The 21,337-nt window shown below is 56.0% G+C and overlaps 1 protein-coding gene across 1 annotated transcript; it reads right to left on the reverse strand.

Annotated features, from left to right (window-relative positions):
* Positions 1–3,316: 3,316 nt before the first annotated feature.
* LOC119097335 (uncharacterized) lies at positions 3,317–17,126 on the reverse strand. The gene is made up of 3 exons (XM_037220382.1): positions 16,996–17,126; positions 3,865–4,250; positions 3,317–3,423 (listed from the first exon to the last, which is right to left on the reverse strand). Exons 2-3 carry the CDS (start codon positions 4,202–4,204, stop codon positions 3,317–3,319), a joined length of 447 nt encoding a protein of 148 aa, XP_037076277.1. The 5' UTR covers positions 4,205–4,250; positions 16,996–17,126.
* Positions 17,127–21,337: the final 4,211 nt, after the last annotated feature.

Below are 21,337 nucleotides of genomic sequence, written 5' to 3' on the forward strand. Positions count from 1 at the left end.
TCATGACTACGGTAACGGAAGTTTGTGAGAATCACTACGATTTCCTTCGTTTGTCAAAGGGCCACGCCTTTCCGCAGCAGCTCAAAGGGGAGCACGAACACCACCTTGTGTCATTAGAGTTTTACGTCACACTCAACTACTGAGGCTTTGCGGTGTGACCTGCCTCTCACCTTGGCACGAAGGGCGAGGACCAGCCTTCCTGCCCCTCCCCTTGGCTACGTGCTTGCTTCAGGCGGAGGCCCGCCTCACTCACCGCCGCGCTGGACCGGAAGCCATTCGCGGCTGCTGCCGTGGCCGAACACAAACGGCGACACCGAGGTTCATGATTGCAATCACGGCAGCGGTCGACAGCAACCCCGCTCTGCCGCTCGTGATCACTGGAGAGGCTATCCGCTGCTGGTGACCCACGTCGCCGTCAGATAGCGGGTAGGACGTCTGCCGTCCGCGATCGCAGACGGCGTCAGACGTGACACCGGGACAGAGGCCCTTATCTCTCAGCGCGGCCGTAACACGAGAGGCCGGGGCGCCGCAGACACGCGCGCCGCTGCGCGAGTCGGCGCGCAGTTCATCTGACCTTCAGCAGCCATTTGCATGCAGTCGGCGGACGGACGCACGCGGGGCAAGCAGCGCAGGCGCCGCGCAGCGCCCGGTTACCGAGCGACGGACCGGAGCGACGGCGCCCCGATCCGGATGCCGGCCGGTCAGACGAGGCCGCCGCACCGGTGCGATTATGATGGGCGGGAACTCACACTGGGCAATGGTCGGAGGCGTGCGGTGAACTGTGCGGTGCTGAAGCGATTTGTTCGTGATTTGTGTCACGCTGAGGAGAGATGATAGCGTCGGACCACGTCGGAAAGCAAGAGCGGAGGGCAAACGAAGTCGTTGTTGAACTGAAACCTCATGTTCCGTCAGAGACGGTGCTGAACGGGGCGTTGCGAGACGGGTCGGTCAGGGGTCTGTAGAAGGTTTTTTTGCTGAAGCTTGGCAGACGTTCGAAATACCATGGTGAAAGTCTATAACTGCGAGTGGTTTGTTGCATGATGCTCGAAGTTTGGATCAAAAGTTCCAAGTGGCATATTTGATGCGGATTTACACGACGGATCCCACCCCACAACGCCAACAATTTGACTCCAACTATGCCGCAAACCACGAGCCGCACGGCATGTTGAGGAGAAATACATCCGAACTACCAATAGGCGAATTCGACGTCACCATCTCTCATTTTCGATTGACAACACTCCTGCAAGCTGAGAAACGGGTTGTGTTTCCATTTGGGTGGTTTTCAATGCCACGATATCGTTTGTTGGAGCGAAACGTTTGGCGTTGATTCCAAACTGCGTTAGGGGCCTTTGGAAGCGAAGCTACTTTAAAAGAACTTTCAAGCTGACCATTTCCAGACTGCTGGCTATGAAAAACGCATCACACGGACCCCATTATTCCTTCTCCTGTTCGATAACATTAGAAGCGCCGTTGATGCACGTGCATGGTTGCAATCCAGTCTCTTCACCACATATACCACGAACAGCAACCAGCAGATAACGATGGAGTTAGCACTGGAGCATGAAGCGTGCCATGCATATTCAGCGTTTACACTGCGTAATCCGCCAAAAGACTGTTGACTTCGCGCACATTGTACACTCAAAAGCCCAAACAGAAACGGTGTTGAAAGCACTCGCTCAAAGTGTCACCCATGTACTCATCTCTAAGCCCCTGGTCTTGGCATTGTGACTTGGCCGCTTACGTTTTAACAGCAGGTATAGGTTAATGCGAATTAGGAAAAATGTTCTCCCGAAAGAATCCAAAAACAATGCTTGCATGGGAACGGTTGCCATCCCTTTTACGTCGAACATTGAAACAACTCGTCACTCAGAGACAAGTTCGCACGAATTTTCCACGGCTTGGATCTTCGGAATGATGGCCGCGGTCGTGTGCTTTGTTCCGGAGCGTTGGGAACTACTATACGGAAGGGAAGAGCAGCTACGGAGAGAGGGCAGGAGATGATGGGGGTGGTACAAATCAGCTTCCCAAACAAACTGGCTTTATTTGTAAAAGCTTGGGATTGAGCTGCTACAATAAACCCTAAGCTTTGGGCCATCATCCTACCCCTTTTGCCTTAGCGATCAAGGAAGCATAGGGCTAAGAACACAATGATTCATTATTGCCGTTTTCCACTCCCCTCACCTGTCTCCGACAGTCTCTCTTACCGTCCGTGAATGGCTACCTTGTCTTTGTACGTCCCTCTCCTTTCTCTTCTCTCTCTCTCTCTCTCTCTCCTCTCTCTCTCTCTCTCTCTCTCTCTCTCTCTCTCTCTCTCTCTCTCTCTCTCTCTCTCTCTCTCTCTCTATCTCTCTCTCTCTCTCTCTCTCTCTCTCTCTCCCTCTCTCTCTCTCTCTCTCTCTCTCTCTCCTCTCTCTCTCTCTCTCTCTCTCTCTCCCTCTCGTTTACTCCCGATGCTCTTGTACTCTGTCGTGTGGGTGGCCGCCGCCCAGCGATGACGGCCGTGTTGGCATAACGGTAAAATCAGCGACATCTGCGCGCTGCCGGCACCCGGCGGCGCCGCCCCTCTCTCCGCCCGCTCTCGCTGCCAGTCGCTCTGCCCGCGGCAATGACAGTGCCGTGTCTGTTGGACGGCAGCTGTAGCGAGCGGCGCTGCCCGTCATTTGGCGCAGCAGGGCCGGCCCACTCCGCCCGGCTCAGCACGGACGGCGCTCTCGCGTCGCTAATGACCTGCCGGGTAACTGTCGCCAGTCGATACGCAGCGAGCCCGCGCTTGAAAACCGATCAACCGCCCGGCTGATGCCCGCCTTCCTGTCATTCACGTAATGGCGCTTAATGATGCCACCAGCTTCATCCATGCTCTATTTAAGACCACGATGCATCGGTTCGACGCATGAGCCAGGCTCCTCAGAGATTATGATTGAGGCAGGCTCATATGCTATAGGCGATGGGAAAACCTGACTACAGTTAATCCTGATGATTTATGCCCGGAACACGAGCTTCGAAGCACTGACAGAACAGTTTTTTGAGAGGCTCCTTCCTGGAGCACGAACTTTAACCCGGGGATGCTGCTGCACTCCGATTCCAAGCTAGTAACTAACTTACTTTAACCGTCACAAATCTAACCAAATACTTATATACTTCGTAGCATTGCGTTATCTGCACAGAAAGCTAATTCGCTTCATTCATTTCCACCAGAGATGAATTAACATGCATAGACGTAACATACGCGATGCACGTGCGTGGTGCATTCACACGCATTCACGAGAAAACTTGAGCCGCCTAACAGTTTCCCGACAGGTCGAAGTAGGCGCCCGAGCTACGCGCGCCCCTCCGATTCGCCGTTCGGACCGTATGGCGTCGCCGTCGTACTCACCAGGTAGGGCAGGTGGTTCAGCGCGTAGCAGAGCACGGTGACCAGCGCCACTGTCGGCCAGCGGAAGTCGCTGAGGCGGCGGGCGGCGCGGCGCCGGCGCCGGTTGACCGGGTTGCGGCAGGGTGGCGACGCCGGTGCCGGCGCCGGCCGCGCCGTATCGGGGCGCCGCGCCCGCCGAGCCGGACGACGTCGACGTGTCCGAGGCGGTTGTGGTTGAGCGGGTTCAGGTCGGAGTGCGCGTGCCGCAGCCGCGGCCTCAGACAGAGCAGCGTCTGCACGGCCAGTACAGCGCCGGCCGCCACCAGCGCCAGCAGCACATGCAGCGCCAGCAGGAAGACGGCGAACTTGCCGCTGATGCGGTAGGGCAGGAAGGTGCAGGCGGCCGGCTGGTCGGCGGCGTTCTGCCCGGCCGAAAACAGCGCCGCCGTCCCCACCAGCACGGCCACCGTGGCCAGCACGCCGATGTGGTAGCGGATCTGGTTGCGGCGCACCGAAGTAGCGGTACTTGTAGGGCCACTGGGCGGTCAGCACGCGGTCGGCGGCCATGGACGCCACCGTGGATGCCTGCAGAGTACGCAGCGCCGTCCAGGCCCACGCGAAGGCGGCGCAGGCGGCAGCCGCGTCCGGCCGCATCAGCCGCAGCAGCGCGAAGCCCAGCGCCAGAACGGCGGCCAGCAGCTGCTGCGCCAGCACGGCCACGAGGAAGAGGTCGACGGTGCGCCAGCGACCGCGGCAGGCGTGCAGCAGGGTCAGCACGCCGACGGCCAGCGTGACCTGGAGAGGGGCGGCGGCGGCGGCCGCCACCCACCCGTACAACTCGACCGGCTGCATGGCGTCCGGTGGCGTCAGGCGGGCGTCACATCGGCGCCGGTCACACCTGCCGGCCGCCGCACAGGGGAGTTATGGCGTGTCCGCTGACGCCTGCTGGTGTCAGGCGGGGTAGTTGACGCCTGCTGGCGTCGCGGCAGTCCACTCCTGAGGGCGTCAAATCGGACATCAAATCTGATCACATGGGCCGATCGCAGCGGAGTTGCAGCGACGACTCGGTCAGGACTGTTACCGTCACAAGGGGTGCAACTCTGGATCCGGGGCGCCTACTTACGCCAATAGCAGCGAAACAATGACACTGGTGAGACACGCAAATGGCGACGTGACGCTGGCTCTAGCGGTGCCCGTGCAAAATAGGAGTGTCATATCGGCTCTGGTTGCACCTGTAAATGGCCGGTGCGATGCATTATTTTGTCCGGTTTTTAGTATATGTCCCGAATGAAGTATAACGGTGTCTCTGATGACACTCACTTTTGTCAAATGGGGTGTAACATCAGATTTGGTGTCACCGATAGGTGCTTCAGTCGTGCTGTAGCGCAACATGGTGTTAGATGTTCGAGAAGTCCGGGTTTTGGTATCACCCTTCAATTAGTTCGCGATGCGTGTAATTGTCCTCGTCATTAGTGTCGACATGTTTCCCACCAACAAAAGTTGGGAAACCTGAACACAGCCGGCAGTGCGTCTCCAAGGCATGCCAGTCCGATCAAGCGGCTGGCGTTCTACGATTGAGTTTTGCTTCGATCGGCACCCACGTCGATTTCGAAAAGACCTCAGGGAGCGTGGGGTCACATGGGATCAAAATCAGATCTCTTTCTCTCTCTATTCCATCTCCCCCGGTCTGCTCTCTCCGGTCCCGCCCGGTTTTCGGTCGCCGGTGACGGACGGAGGGCACGGGCAGCCCGCTGAGCGCGACTTCAGAGAAACGCACCTCCTTTCCGGCCGTCGTGACCCGGCCTCCCCGGCTCCTCGGCGGCAGATGGCGGCGAGCGTGCGCCGCCGCATTGCCGCCGGTTGGCGCGACTTTCCAGAGCCAATTACGCCCCGCGCGCCTGCGATGTCGTGTCCGACCGCTTCCGCTTCGCCGCTGGAGTCGGCCCGCGCCGGACGAAAGTGTCTCGCGCGTCCCCATTGTTTTGGATTTCCTCAGCGCGGTGACCGCTTGGCGCCAGCAAGCGAGACGCTGCCGGACAGCGCGGTCGCGGCGCCGGCCGCCACTTCTCCCTCGCGGCGGTCGCCGTGCCACGAAAGGCTCATGTCGCTTGCCCCGCCCGCCGGCCCCCTTTCCTGGGTGTCGGCTCGCGGCGGACGAGCGCCGCATTCCGAACATACGCGAGCGGGCGGCGGAGGGGACGAGGTGGGACGAGACGGTAAACAGGACCACCTCGGAGCGAGGGCCATCCCATTCATTCACCGCGTGGGCCAGCGCCGCGCCGGCGCAGGGCGCCGCGTGAGCGGGATGAATGGGCTAGGTGGCGGCGCTCGTTTCTGGGCTCGCCGTCTGGATGTAGCATGCCCGGCTATCCCCCCCCCCCCCCCGGAGTCGTGAGCGAGCTGCCCGCCCCGGTCCCGCCGCACCGTGAGGGGCGCGCCCGGGATTGACTGTTGCCCAACGCTGTCACGACCACAGCTGTGAGCCAAGTCGTCGCCGCGTGCCCGCCTCCACAGCAGCCGCTGGGAATTTACGATTCTATTTGTGAAGGTGTGAAAGCGCTTAACACCTCACACTTGACACCGCCGATCGGTTCCCTTCGATAACGCAAGCTGCTGCGTGGGAAGAAAGTGTGCACCTACGTGCGTCACCTCCGTGAATGTGTTACTGGCGTACCATGATCTATGGGTGTCTGTAATAATGCATACAAACTCCCACGTGAGCTAGTTGTGGTCACAAAGTGTGATCTGAGACAAAGCCGATAATCGAAATGCATGCGTCCTTGCGAAAGCGAGACAGCTATCGCACAAGGCATGCGTGGACAAATGGGACACGTAACCGACTGCATACTGCTGACGAGAAGCGAGGGTCGTTCAGGAGCACGTGGCGTGATGGGACGCGGTTTGGGGATCTGAAGAATGCTAGCTGCATTGCCTTGAGGAACAACGCCGTAAACGTTCCTTTTACAGTTGCTTTAACATTCTATGATCCTAACAACAACATTTATCTCATCTTTAGATTACCAGAACGGAAACGCAAACATTGCTGAAAGTGCTCGCATTATTGCATCCTAAGGTGATTGGCAGGCAATAGCAACAGACATAGCCGATGCGGCTAACTGGGTAATAGACTCTCGTACGCCCGTAGCCGGCAAAGAGCCATTCCTGAAAACACGCTATCTGACACGCTGTCTGACACGTTGGTCGTTCCGGTAAGTGCGCGGGGCATGCCGGCGACTGTGGCCGGCGGTACGGGTGACGACGGCCCGGACCGAGGCCCACCCTGCCCGGGATCTCCACACGTGCTGCCGGCGACAGTGGCCGGCGGTACAGGTGACGACGGCCCGGACCGAGGCCCACCCTGCCCGGGATCGCCACGCGTGCTGCCGGCGACTGTGGCCGGCGGTACGGGTGACGACGGCCCGGACCGAGGCCCACCCTGCCCGGGATCTCCACACGTGCTGCCGGCGACAGTGGCCGGCGGGACAGGTGACGACGGCCCGGCCCGGGCCCACCCTGCCTGGGATCTCCACACACGCTGCTGGCGGCGTCCGGCCGGCACGGACGCGCTCCCCGGCGGCCTGAAAACGTCGCGTGAGAGGCCGGCGCCGGACGCTTCGGCCCGACCATGATGGAGTGTCCCAATCACCATTAGCGCCGCTTAATGGCTGTCGCTCAATGAGCAGGAAGCCGCGAAGGAATGCGCGCCAGGCTTTGGGGCCTTGACGAGGTGATCACGGCCCCAATAGGAATCGCGGGGCACAGTTTCTACTTTACGCGAGAGTAGTTCGTTCCTTCATAATTGCAGCCCAGCTGTACAAAGACTTCGGCGCTGAATTAGGGTAACGGCCACGTGATGGTCTTCGCCATGCTCCTTTCACTAAACGCGCAACAGATGTTATCTGCACGGTTTCTTGCATAAATGAGGAGAACGCGGTGGATGGGGAGGGAAAGAGCGAGGACGAGGGAGAGAGGAGCGTAGAGAGTAAGGAGGAGGAAGAGAAGAGAGGGTGGGGGAAGGAGCGAGAGAGGGGCAGAGGGGTGGAGAAGTAGAGCGTGAGCGGCGGGCTCCAGACGATGACAGTGCGGGATCGTGCTCGGTCCGGCTGTCAGCGCCCATTCGCTGGTCCGGTGACAACACTCTTGTCGCCTGACTCCGAGGCGACCGGCGCTCGCCGCAAAGCCGAGCCACGCTGCCACCGTTTGTTCGCGGTATTTGAAGTCACAGGGCGTAAAATCCGGTGCGGGAGCCGCCGCGCTGGGCCGTGGCTGCAGCACCGCAGTTGCACTCATCGACTCCAGGCGTCATCCAAGAGGTGCTGCCGGCCGCGCCAGCGTCATGGCTCCGTGCTGATGCCCCACACGACGCCACTTCCCTCAGAGTGGCTCAGAACGACACAGTGGTCTTCGTGGCCTCCACAGCACCACTGTGACCTTTCGCCAGCGTTCATCCCCGCCGTTACGACCTCAGGAGCCCGTCCCTGCCAACAGGAGTCGAGCTCGGTCGGCGGCGGGCTCGGCGGCCAGCGCCGGCCGGCGGCCAGCTGGGCCGGCGCGCGCGCTCGCCCGCTCGGCAGTCGACATGGCCGGCTGGCCCGGATCGGCCGGCCGCTGACCTCGATAGGTCGCGCCGTCGGCCGCCGAGCAGGACCTCCCGCCGGCGCCTGCCGAGCAGCGTCGGCTGGCGGCGCGCCAGCGCGGCGCGCGCCGCCGGCCGCAGACGACCGGCTGCTGGGCAACGGCGGCACTTTCCACCGTCAGGGAGAGACGCGCGCGTGGCGAATGCTCCCTGGCTGCCGCTTGCCTCGCTTGTGGTCGATTGCTTGCGGTCTGGTTCGTGATCGGGCATTGAGCTGTTCGCAGCGGGAAACATTTCTGAAAGGACCTGCTCGTCTGGACGGCCTTAACGTGGCGCGGCTGCTGATGATCGATTGGGAATCTCGATTCTTAGGCTTCGTGCTGATTTCAGTTTGAGATCCTGATAGCTGTGCCGTGAGAATTGCCCTGAGCGATAAATGTGCACGATGGCGATATTTTCGGCTTATCAGCATGCGTGAACTTAGACTCAGAGGTGTTTGCCAGCCGCAGAGCCTGCGGAAAGTTTGGACGGGCGCTGCATTGCCCCTTTACCTGCTGATGAAATTTATTGCGAATGCATTATGACGGGATGACACTGGGCATTCGGTGGTTCCTGTGCGAAATCTTCATGTATGATATGAATGACTTCCACCCAATCGGTACCTACGACTGCAGTTGAGCACGTAGTTTTCATCCACTCATCTTGTTGAGGGAAGAACATGGCAATTAGGCCTTCGTGCAGCGCAATTATATGAAACATTGCCTGGTGTTAGGTACACGTCTCCAGGCTTGTTAACGGCTGGTCTATGATCATTTCCATGCGCAAGGTTTCACAAACGGTGGGTCGTCCGTGCCTCTTTAGGTCAGCCCGCACATGTGAGACAGCTGTGCGACGCGATAAGAATCGCTCACGGCAGTTATGGGAGTTCATGGCTTGAGGATAAACGGCCCGCTCAGACGTGCTTACTCTCAAGGCTGTGGGACAACCATAGCACAGAAATACACAAACCGCATGGAAACGCTGTATATGTCTGTCTCTAATACGTTATCCATATTTTACCTCCAGAACTTGCGGTGTGCCTTGCCGACACACCGCAAGTTCCGAATAACACCAACAGCTCTTGGCAACTGCAAACTCCTCTCTAGAACTCCGAGGAGCCCGTGACGTCAGGTTTGTTGCACCGTCGAGCTGTTTAGCTGTCGGCAGCTCGGTCTGCAGCGAGCTGGCACGAGCCGGACTGGTGAGAGACCACTCCTCAGATCAGGACCGTCAGACCGTCCCAGCTCACCAGCGAGCTGGCACTAACCGAACTGGCAAGAGACTACCATTCAGATCAGGACCATCAGACCCTCCCAGCTCACCAGCGGACTGGCACGAGCCGGGCCGAGAAGTCACTCGCCCAGGTCAGCACCGTCAGGCCGCCCCAGCTCACCACTGGAGCGGCCTGAGGCGGCAACCGGAGCCGACCTGACCTGACCTGCGGCACGCTGATGCGATCTGAAACACTCTGACCTGGTCGGAGGCGCCCTGATCTGATCTGAGGCACTGCCAGCTGAGCAGCTGCTCCCATTTCAGCTGAACTGGCCGACCCGATCTGATGGGCCCCACCACAGCGGGACCGACAGAGAATGAGTGGGTATAGATGGATGGCTGCCTGTGGCCACAATGGACGCCTTCCAAGCTGAATACTCGCCCACCAGTGGGCTGTCGGGCCCCTACCGCGGCAATCACAGCCGGTCCTCTGGATATATCGGGCATACGCACCGCACCAGCTCCAAACTCTAGCCAAACAACTCTAGCTCCGAACTTCTTCATCTATTTCTGCGTGTGAAATCACTCACACCAATTCAGTGCAAACAAGACTGGCACCAGTAAAAGCTAGTGATGACAAAAAATGCAGATAAGCCAAGGTGTTGCCATTAGTGTCTAGTTCATGGGTATGTAAGTGTACCGGAGCCAACGTGGTTGTTTTGCTTCCACTGTCAAAGACACTTAACGCGATACAGCCTCAGCAGCTGAGTACGTCGTAAAGATCTCCTCCGAAGGACCCCGACCAATTGGTGACTTTTTGTCATGGAGAGTTATGGGTGTCATGCTGCTTATGGTAGCATGAAATGCTATTCTTATAACGCCTTTAAGTTAATCACTACCCACCCAGTCATTTGAAACACCCGCACCTTGACCCGACGACCCACGCTCTGCATAAAATCTCCATCCATCTCGGTCCACCCAGTCGTCCTCGGCATGGCACGTCCCCACCTGGCAGGACCGCATGGCAGTCCACGAGCAGGGGCGGAGGACGACGCCTGGCCGTGCCTGGACGGCCGCTGCCGGCTGCTGCTGCTGCCCGATCACGGCGGCACGCCCGCCAGCAGGACGTGCTCCGTCTGACAGTGGGCGGCGGGGCACTGCGGCGAGTTGAGCGGGACTTTACTGATGCTAATTCGGTGCCGGCAGAGGGCGGCAGCGCCGGCGCCCCGTAAAACGCCCCCAGCCCGCCTCCGACGGCCCCACCTCCCGGCTTTTACGACCGGCTGCCTGACGGACGCAGCTCCAACCAGACATACGGCGGCCGGACAGGCGCAGCTCAGACATACGGCTGCCGGACAGGCGCAGCTCAGACGTACGGCTGCCGGAAGGCGCAGCTCAGACGTACGGCTGCTGGACGGACGCAGCTCTGACGTGCGGCTGCTGGACGGGCACAGCTCTGACGCGCAGCTGCTGGACGGGCACAGCTCCGACCAGACATACGGTTGCCGGACAGGTGCAGCTCCGACCAGCTGTACGGCTGCCTGACAGGCGCAGCTCCGATCAGACATACAGCTACCGGACAGGAGCAGCTCCTACCAGACGTACGGCCGCCTGACAGGCGCAGCTCCGACCAGACATACGGCTCCCGGACAGGTGCAGCTCCGACCAGACATACGGCTGCTGGACGGGCGCAACTCCGACCAGACTTACGGCTGCCGGACAGGAGCAGCTCCTACCAGACGTACGGCTGCCTGACAGGCGCAGCTCCGACCAGACATACGGCTGCTGGACAAGCGTAGCTCTAACGCACGGCTCCCGGACAGGTGCAGCTCCGACCAGACATACGGCTGCTGGACGGGCGCAGCTCCGACCAGACGTACGACTGCCTGACGGGTGCAGCTCCAACATACAGCTGCCTGACGGGTGCAGCTCCAACATACAGCTGCCTGACGGGTGCAGCTCCAACATACAGCTGCCTGACGGGTGCAGCTCCAACGCACGGCTGCCGGACAGGACAAGTTCCGGGCCAAGACCACCACATACCCCTGACTGCCTGATGACAGAGTTAAAACCCGATATTCAGAAGCCTGACAGGCTGCCTGAAGACATGAGGCTGAGGCTTAGTAACCTAAGCCTACCGGCAGTCCTCAAGGCGTGTTATTATGCGTGGACTGTTTTCATGAAGTGACGTTTCGGAATGTTCAACATCACTGCCACGTTCTACATGTCAAAGTTATCTGATAAACGCATGAGATTAGCATGACAGGATATCGTCTCATGTTTTAAGGTATGGCGGTGAATGACAATAACATGGAAGAACATACGGCTCCGCTGAATCCATTACTTCACAAGACCCGCAGAAAAACGCTGATTCTAAAATCAAGGTGTAGCATGAATCATCAAAGTCAAAACCTAGAATGTGTCGAAACCCGATCGGTTCAGAAGCCTGCAGCAGGCTGTGATCTTCAGGTCACTGTGTACGTACAGACGTGGGACGAGCGGACACCTCATGGCGTCATTGCCCAGGCCTTTCGTGTGCATACTATCACGGGAAATTATTCTGCCTTATGCAAAACGGCACCAATACAATGGCTAATCTTCTGAAGACGTCGGCCAGCAGAGCGCTTCTTCAGCGCCAGCTGCCGCCCGATCCCGCACGACCTTGGGGAGCTCACAAAAACAATGCTGACCCGGTTTCGGCGGACAATCGGTGAAAATTCCTGCGCCGTTTATCGTGAGGCCGCCGCATTAATAACCGCAGCCATCCGGCGTTGAGGTGTCTGAAGACATTACACAAGCCGGCGGGCCTGGTGCGACCGCTGAGAAGGCTGCGCGAGCCCCGGCGTGGCCTGATCAGCTCCGACCTAGGCCTCTAACCGGCGGCCCGCCCACTCAGAACGGGGCGGGCAGACCATAGTGCGATCGATCCCGCCTTGATATGACCCTCCCTGACCTCACCGATGCTGACCGGCTCCCCTTTGATCCGGCTCCGTCTGACCAGGCTCGTTCTCCCAGCTCGGGCATACCAACGGCGGGCCGTGCTCGGCCGTCGGCGGGGTAGTCTTGGTGCAAGCGGCGCCGGCCCGCTGATTAATGTCGTCATCCTCGGCTGGGTCCTCGCGAGGCCGCCGCCGAAGTCGGCGCCACGCATGGGAGCGGCCGTCGACGCTCAGGTGGGCCCTGAACTACTTCGTGACAAAGACGCGATCTCGCCTGGTCGGTTGGGCAAGAGAAATGCGAAGACAAGTTACAGGCGACGCGCGACACCCATGAGTGTCACGGGCTGCACTACAGCTCCGCTTTGTTTGATAAGACAGTAGTAATAGCTTTACTCCACAGAGAAAAACCAGGAGAATGGATACAGAGATATATAGCCGGCGGTCGAACTCAGCTATATCTATATCTCCATTCTCCTGTTTTTTCTCCGAGGAATAAGGCTATTACTGCTGTCTTATCTATGTGAATAATTGTCCTCGCTAATACACTGAGCAGCTTACGTAATTATGTTTTGCTTGAGTTTGACGAAAACCTTGATGAATCCTGTCATTTAACATACAAATCTAAGAGACCAGTTGGCCACGGTTTGGCTATGAATCCCAACATAAATATTATTGAAAAGGTTTGTAGAGATGTTTCGACTGGACGACAAACGAGGCCAGTCAGACACCGCCGACGAACAAGGTAATAGGTTGAACCAACAATCTGATAATTAACTGACGAGGTCTGCCCAAACTAACCGCGTTCGTCATGCCAGTCTGCGCTCACTTGGGAGCTTAACATTGGGCTCGGATGCCGAATGATTGGATTTTCACACTGACGCCGCGCATACCAGAGCGACATTCATTAGAAGATCTCGTGTGGACCAGACAGGGGTATTCTGCCAGCTCTGGCACCTGAATACAAGAGCAGGTTCACTTTCCGGGCCGGGGCAGGCGGCACGACAGCTCAGACCAGCCCAACCGCGCTCCTGGTTTGTTTGGCGTAGCCGAAGAGGGCATGGGGGCCACGCCCCCCTCTGATCTGGAGGCTTACACTAGACACAGCGATTTAGAGGAATTCGGCCATGACTCGCAGGTGTCAAGCGGCGCTGTCTTCTGACGGTCACATGGGTCAGAGAGGGCCGGATTTCGGCTGGCGGGCTGCAGACCTCGAGAGGCATTGGCCCAGGGCCGCAGCGGCCGCCGTGTATCGCCACACACGTGTGAATTATGCATCAGCCTGAAGCACCGCCTCATGCCGAGGACCGGCCCCAGCCAGCCCACAAGGGCCCTGAAGCGCCGCCTCACACCGAGGACCGGCCTCAGCCAGCCCACAATGGCCCTGCTGGCAGCCTGTCCACAGATAACGCTGACGCGGCCCGCCAGTGGACAACGACCCGTCATCCCACGCCGACCCTGGCTGGGGCCTCGCAGATCAACTGCTATGCACTGTGTGCTCCTGTCGACTTGCGAGACAAAACAGAGGGCCGTGTTCTCGAGTCGCTCCAGCACAATGACGCCGCTGTTTTGCCGCAGGTGTGCGTGGTCCGTAGGCGCATGAATGCCCAGATTGTATCGGTAAATGTATGCATTAACAGCTCTCGGCTCATGCCAGTTCCTGAACGCCAAACAGCTGGGTGTTTTCCATCTTAAATGCCAGCTGGAGCATGCGACGCGGTCTGTAATGACTGGCAACAGGATATTATGAACGTTCAAAAGGATGAAGGCCATCTTGCGGTCACAGATCATTTTATCTCTCTTAGGAGAAACACAAACTTTTGGTGGCATGTTTTTTCCTTACCACAGCTGTCACACCAACGACATACGCATGCTTTAACAGTTCAAATCTTTAAGTCTTCGTGGGTGAGTTTGCATTGATTTTTCCCGCCTAAGAACCTAAGAATGCGACAAAAGTGCAGAAAATCCCGCCGAATGTCATGAAATCATTCTACCACCCTGCAGCTGCTGAGCTGCAGCACCTGTTAGGGAAGGCAGTTGAACTGCAGCACCCACCACGAGAGGCAGCTGATTTGCAGCACCCGTCACGGCAGGCAGCTGACCTGCAGCACCCGTCACGGAAGGCAGCTGACCTGCAGCACCCGTCACGGGAGGCAGCTGAACTGCCGCACCCGTCACGGCAGGCAGCTGACCTGCAGCACCCGTCACGGAAGGCAGCTGACCTGCAGCATCCGCCACGGAAGGCAGCTGACCTGCAGCACCCGTCACGGAAGGCAGCTGACCTGCAGCACCCATCACGGCAGGCAGCTGACCTGCAGCACCCGTCACGGCAGGCAGCTGACCTGCAGTACCCGTCACGGAAGGCAGCTGATCTGCATCACCCATCACGGGAGCGGCTGTTTCCCTGCGATAACGGACCGGTCGAGGCAGCCAACCAAATCCGCCGGCCCCTGCCCGATTGATTCAAACGGCGCCAGACGGGCCGGCCTCCGCGAGACTTTAACGACCGAACGGAAGGCAGCGGCCGCCGTCAAGGAGTTCAACGCCCCGTCGGGTCGTAGCACTGGCAGACGAACCGATCGCTGGGTTAGGCAGCTCTCGGCTGGGCGGGTGAATTGGGTCCGACAGGCCCTCTCCGAGTCACGTAGAGAAAGCTCCCGGGCGATTCCGGGCGTTGGGTACCATCTGGCGGCTGACGAGGTGTGAGCAGAAGTGGTGAGCGGCGCGATGATGTTGACAGCACACGCAGGGGAATATTACGAGATCTGACATAACACTGATATGTAACGTTCGGTTTCTCCACGCTGCGACGGCGCCGTGGAGTCTGTGCCGGCGCTTACACCGCGGCACATTTGGCTAGATCCTTATTTCAGACTTTTTTATTTCGTGCATTCGACACACACATATGTGCTGCCATACGCACGAATAACATTGTTCACCGCTGTAATGACTGGGCTTAGAATACTGCCTGCCTATTTACAGCAAGCAGGAATCAGGCACCAGTGAGCCAGCTCCGACTGCAGCAAAGGCCGTGGGGCGTACCGCACGCTGACCAAGCTGAACCCGCGGCCTCTGCAACCCACCAGCCCCAAACACCAGCGGACGGAGAAAAGGGATCTCTCGTTCCCTCGGCAGCAGGACTGAGCACTTGTGCGGCATACGGAGAGTACACATTAAGTCGCAAGCGGTGCTCAGACAAAACAGTAGTTTCAGCTGTATGTTCGGATTATGATGGAGGTAGTCTTGACGAGAAGTGGTAATTCAGACAAAAACAAGGAGGGTAGGGAAAGGAAGTAAGGGGAAGACAAAAATCGCAAGCATAAAAGCTTGGGTTCCGGATGAAAAGTGCCCATTGTGGTGTCATCAAGAGAACAGCGCACGGGGTACAGGCAGGTCATCGATCTAGATATTGTATCTTCCCATTAGTAGCTTGTTTCTACATCATATTCAACGTCCTTTCGCACTACGAACTCCGTGCTTAAGATGTGCCTTTTCTCCCGAGTTGGCATTTAGCTTGCTGTGGATATGCATAGGGTCAGCATATGGACGCACATGACTTGGTGGTTTGTCTCAGGAATACGTCAGACACTCAGTAACCATACCAGCTGCAATGTCAACGTGCGATGCAGATAATTCCATGTGAAATTCTTGTATCGCAAGGCATGGGATTTAAGCATGTAACGTCGCTAAATCTGCCAACAAAATCGTGAAGCTTTTTTGCCAAAACAAAACATTTGTTCTATTGTGTGTGCGGTGTCTGGCATGCTTGTAAAGACTGCAGTAAGAACAAAGATGATCAACTACACGACAATGATTACATTGCAGACACCTGAAACAAGCCCAAAACAAACCAACCTTTAGTCTCAAGCCACCTACGGGTCTCCAGCATTTGCGAGTCATCTACAGCCAGTAGATGGCTTGAGGCTGACAGCTCGTTGCTCATTTCTAGCCTGTTTCAGATGTCTTTAATCAGCGGCATGCAGCTGATGATATCTGTTCTTATTACAGAACATTAGTTATTTCTTTGACGGTTAGATGCATCTCATGGATTATGAGGTATGCACCGCGGGGCTTCACGTACGATACCGAGTCACTAGCGCGGCATTCCGCTGGATTGGAGGTCGTAGCAGCGTGATCGAGTACGGAGTGACGAGGGCATTTTGGACGGGAGATGAAGGTGGGAGTGAGATGTTTTCGGGAATCGGGGTACCACTGCACTGATGATGACGCTGGACTGCGTGTGTTCAAACAAGAGCATTCAAAGAAATGGGAAGTGAGCTGCAGACAGTTTTCAGGGCATCTTTTTCAACTGGATTGACGTGACTCCCGACATGCTAATCACGTGTAGATAATCCCGTTGCAACTTGGGCACGAGCATGTCACTGATGTCATATTCACTCCCCAGTCATTAACACTATGATGCGGGCGTGTAGGCGCATTCCGAAGGTGCATGACGTCGGTACCGTAGTGCCTGTGACCGGAACTGAAGTAGCACCGGTGATGCAGCAGGTTTTGAATTGATGTTCCGGATGACCTTACATCGGCACTTTACCGGTACTGGGCGATGTAAGGGTGCGTTGAATGCATTGCAAGACGGCAGATATACGCGTACAGTACATATAGCGCTCCAACTAGGAACGTTAGGCCGGTTTTTCTGCATTCTGGTCGTTACCAGTGCAGCGTCGATCTTTTTTTAAATTGTAGGCATTACGGAAATGGTATCTTCCTAACTCTCAGGTTACGCATGACTCTAAAGTGAGTAAGATCCAATAGCTTGCTAAGTACGCTAAACGACGAGGCAAATTTCACAAAAAGCTTATGGTGTGCCGACACTAACTAGCAGTACTCCAGCACCAGTCTTCATGTTGTAAGGCGCTTACCTTGACGTTCCTCGCCGGTACCGTCCAAATATTCACTTCGCTTCTTATCCAGCCATCCACGCTGCAGGAAGCTTGCTTTTCCAAAGGATCGGCCTCTCGCTAGCACGCACCGTCCCTTCCGACCCGCAGCCCCCGGGACACTGGTCCCAGTCGTTTGCCGGCCCCGCGCAGACGTGCCGTAAACACTGCGGTAAGCGACACCACCTGCTGCCATCTAGGAACAAAAAGTAGCAGCTTCATGTGACATCTCTTGACGAGTTAGTGAACCTTAGGATAAATCCAGCTGCCTAGGTGACGCTAGGAGTGGGACAGCTGGTCATCTGTCGGACACCGCCTGTGCTGTTTTGTCAGATACTGCTGCATCTTTGAAGCCAGGTCTTTCTAGTGTTTGTTTTTTTAGTGCCAGTTCGCCGCAGAAAGTCCCGTCATAGTTTGGGATCGTGCATGTTTTTGAGGTACTTATGAAGCGCAAAAATGATCGTGCTAACTGATCTCGGCATTCAGCCAACAATAACAGCAACGATCTGCGTTAGCAAGCAAGGGCCTCATATTGTATACTTTCTGGGATGAGGGAGGGGGCCTCACAACGCGTTGGCGGTGCAGTTTCTCTCAGCGCTTTGTTAACTGTGGCCGGCCCACCCGTAACGTGATGGCCAGCATCCAGTGGCCCGAAAAAATACGCATAATCTCTAGCAAAAAGTGAAACTGCTTGCATTGGAGAGAGCTTCCATCAGCGGCTACAGCAGCGATTCGACAAGTTACGGCGTTAAATTGCAAAATAATTTCCGCGTGCAACGAGTGCCATCACGTACAAACAGTGCCATTCTGGGACCACCATCCGCGGCAAAGTAAACCGTCCTTCGGGCGGCGACATGGCCCTTTGTATTTAAATCAGCCCTTGACGGTGCATTGGTAACTGCGGACAGCCTGCCCGTGGCATGGTGGTCAAAACACAGCGGCCCGGGGAAAGTACCTACAACTGCACGAGAACAGTGCAAGCGCGTGCATTCGATAGAGCTGCCTTCAGGTTATCAGCTGTGAGCATAACAAAGTTGTTCAATTGGGCATCCGTTGAATTTAATTGATCCGTCGACAGTGTCTCACTCCGTGATGGCGGGACGCTTACCACAGCCAGTTACAACGTTGAAACGTCCAAATTAAAATACCTTAAGTTGTGCACGGCGGATGCAACCATGTGCAAGCGAAGTCATTGCAGGAGCACTATCGGCCGGACAGGGAAATCGCCGCTTGGACGGCATCGGACGGCACGACCTTTTTTTGGTTCAAACCATCCGTTAAGGCTCTGACCCTTTCATAATACGGCGACTCGGGAAATATTCCTATAATTGTACGTGCAAGTGCGACGGTGTGCTTCCGAAATAAGGATTTCAGCGACTAGAACAAAACACCTCTCCGATACGTAAATTGTTCAATTCGGTCGAACCCGCGAGGTTCGGTTCCCGGGATAAGTCCCGCTCTTGTCACGGAACGGCACCAGCGGAGGTCCGCATTGTTACGGCGTGCAGCCCAACATGTTTTTATTCGTGTGATTTGGGTGCTAAGATGTGCACACTTTTATTCGATCACCCCTCGAAGGTGCACTGCTAGCTGGTGCGGGCCAGCCCGTAGCGCAAAAGGCGGAGTGCGACAGCCGGTGAAAAAGTTATATTCGTCTGCAGAGTGGAACTACGTGCATTCCATGACGTTGGTGCAGGGCTTTCGGCTGCCATTACAACGAACATGTCCGGTAAGGGAGTCCAACTTATTTGGCTGACCGCCCGACAATGTCTCACTCAATGCTGGCGAGTCGGCCGAAGCGGCGATTTGCGAAGTTGTGGCGCCCAATTCAAAACACTTTAAGTTGTGCACGGCAGATGCGACCATGTGCGTGCGATGTCATTTTGTGACTTTTATTGGCCGGCAATGAAAACTATCCATCGTACATGACGTTCTTACGAAAAGCATTGTTGACTGCGGCCGGTGCGCCGATAATGTGATAACCAGAAAAGAGCGGCAAGAAAAAAAACCAGCTCGCATGCGAAGATTGCGACTGAGTGCATTCAACATCGCCTCTGTTAGGCTGTCAGCTGTAAGAACAACACACTCGTGCGATCGAGGCATCCGTTTTATTCGGTGGACACCCGGACAGTGTCACATTTAGTGCTGGAGCGCCAGCCGCAGAGCCAATTCGAAATAGTACGACGCCAAATTTAATATACATTCAGTTGCGTGCGGCGGGTAAGACCAGGTACAGAATGGCATCATTCTGAGAAAGTAAATCGCCATTCGGAAAACATGGCCTGTTGTGTTCAAATCACACATTGACAGTGCATTGTTAACTGCGGCCAGCCTGGCCTTAGTGTGACGCTCAGAGTACTACGGCACGGAAAAACATGGTTATTAAGCGCTATGAGTGCAGCCGTATGCATTCCATAGCGCTGGTATAGGGCCATCAACATCCAGTACAATACACTTTTCCAATCCCTATGTCCATTTTGGTGGAACAGAGACAGCTCCCTGTTCAATGCTGGCGGGTCAGAAAGTTACGGCTCACAGTAAACTTTTAGTCTTGCCCGGATGATGCGACCACGCACACACGATGCCATCGTGGAAGCACTAGCGGACAGGAACACAACCTACACATCTGCCAACGCGACCTGTTTGATATAGTTACCTCTTGATGATGCATTGGTAACTGCGGTGGTCTGCCCGTCGCGCGGTGCCTAGAGTATGGCGGACCAGAATAGTATTTGTAATAACACCCGAAGAGCGCGCCCTTGTGCGTACGATAGCGCTGGCATAGGTCTATCAGCCATGAGTACAGCACACTTGTTGATTACGCCTAGACTTAATTCGGTCGACCCCCCGCCCCCCCCCCCCCCCCCCTCCTCCCGCCCCGGATAGCGTGTCGCTCAATGCTGATGTGACAGCCTCAGCCGCGGTTTGCAAAGTTACGGCGAACATTTAAAGGGAGTGTGTCACAGTTGAAGATATCGAAGCAAGCATCAGATATGATGAAACAAGCCCAATTATACCTGTTGGTGTACTTTTAAGTGAACAAGCTTGCTCTAGACAGCACCATTTATCTGTTATGTACATATGCTCCTCGATAAATCATTGCTTGATTACGTCATTTTACCATGCACAACATTGATTGAGATCCAATTGATGGTCATTTTATCTCAAATCGTGCTCACAAACACCAGATATGAACGACTTGGTCATTACATTTGTCTTGGCCTCGATCACCGCGTGGCTGATAGAATGGCAGGATTTGAATCGCGTTAGACGTCATGAACGCCAAGGTGACCTTCAAATACTCCCCCAGAAAAAGCCTTCCATCTTTAAGGGCGTTTAGCCCAGAAATTAAAGGGGCTTAGGCCTTACGAATGGCGGGGCTTTGAACTGCACCTAATGATCTTCGAGTTTAATTTTCAACGTGAAAAAATTCAATGTCTTCCTCGTTTCTCTGCACAGATTCCGTCATCGTTTTACTTCAGACCTTCTCAAGATTATCCCACTGGCTTAAATTATTCCGCCATAACACGCACTGCCTGTGCGTGTGGGGTGGGCGACCGAGAGTCAACTACTCAACTACACAAAATCATAAGAAAAATCAACTTTTCTGCTAGGGTAATTGGGGCTCGAAAAAGTACCACCATGTAACTCCGGCGGTAAACTGCCTGGTATAACCGATGATCGATGCCACGGTGGTGCACCGCGGCGTGACTGAAGTGTTCAGGGCGCTGACGGAGGTAGGTGCGCTTCACGAGGTTTGCGCTTCTTGCCTCGCGCGCCGCTGTTTCGGCCCGAGAGGCGCGCGCCCCAGACAGAGGTAGTCTGCACCTGCGCAGACGCCGTCTGGCCACCACACAAAGGGCGTTTTCGCATTTCGCGTTTTCGCAGCTGCCTGGAACCGCCTGCCATCGTACGTACGAGATGCCAAAACACTGAGCACGTTTGAGACCGCCATACTCGAAGTGATCTTAACTACTGATCACTGATCTGATCCGGCCTACAGTGCATTCATAGAACTGTTTTAGCTTTTTGACCATTGTTCGTACCGTTCTATTGTACGCCTTTATTGTGCGTCTTTTCCTACTGCACCTTTCTATGTGCTTGGTGTTCCATGTACTGATACTGATACTGATAATACGCTGACTGCCACCAGCAGTCTTTACCAGATCTTTAAGATCTGCAATATCTTCATGTCAAAACACCATCGAAATGAAAAGCAATCCCTCCCTTTGATACCTTTAGTCACGCACTGCGGGTACGACCATGCGCATACCATGTCATAACCGGAGAACTATCTTATTCAAATCACCAGCATGACCACCTT

Source organism: Pollicipes pollicipes, unplaced genomic scaffold (genome assembly GCF_011947565.3).
Source record: "Pollicipes pollicipes isolate AB1234 unplaced genomic scaffold, Ppol_2.1 Scaffold_4295;HRSCAF=5057_pilon_pilon_pilon, whole genome shotgun sequence".
Taxonomy (NCBI): domain Eukaryota; kingdom Metazoa; phylum Arthropoda; class Thecostraca; order Pollicipedomorpha; family Pollicipedidae; genus Pollicipes; species Pollicipes pollicipes.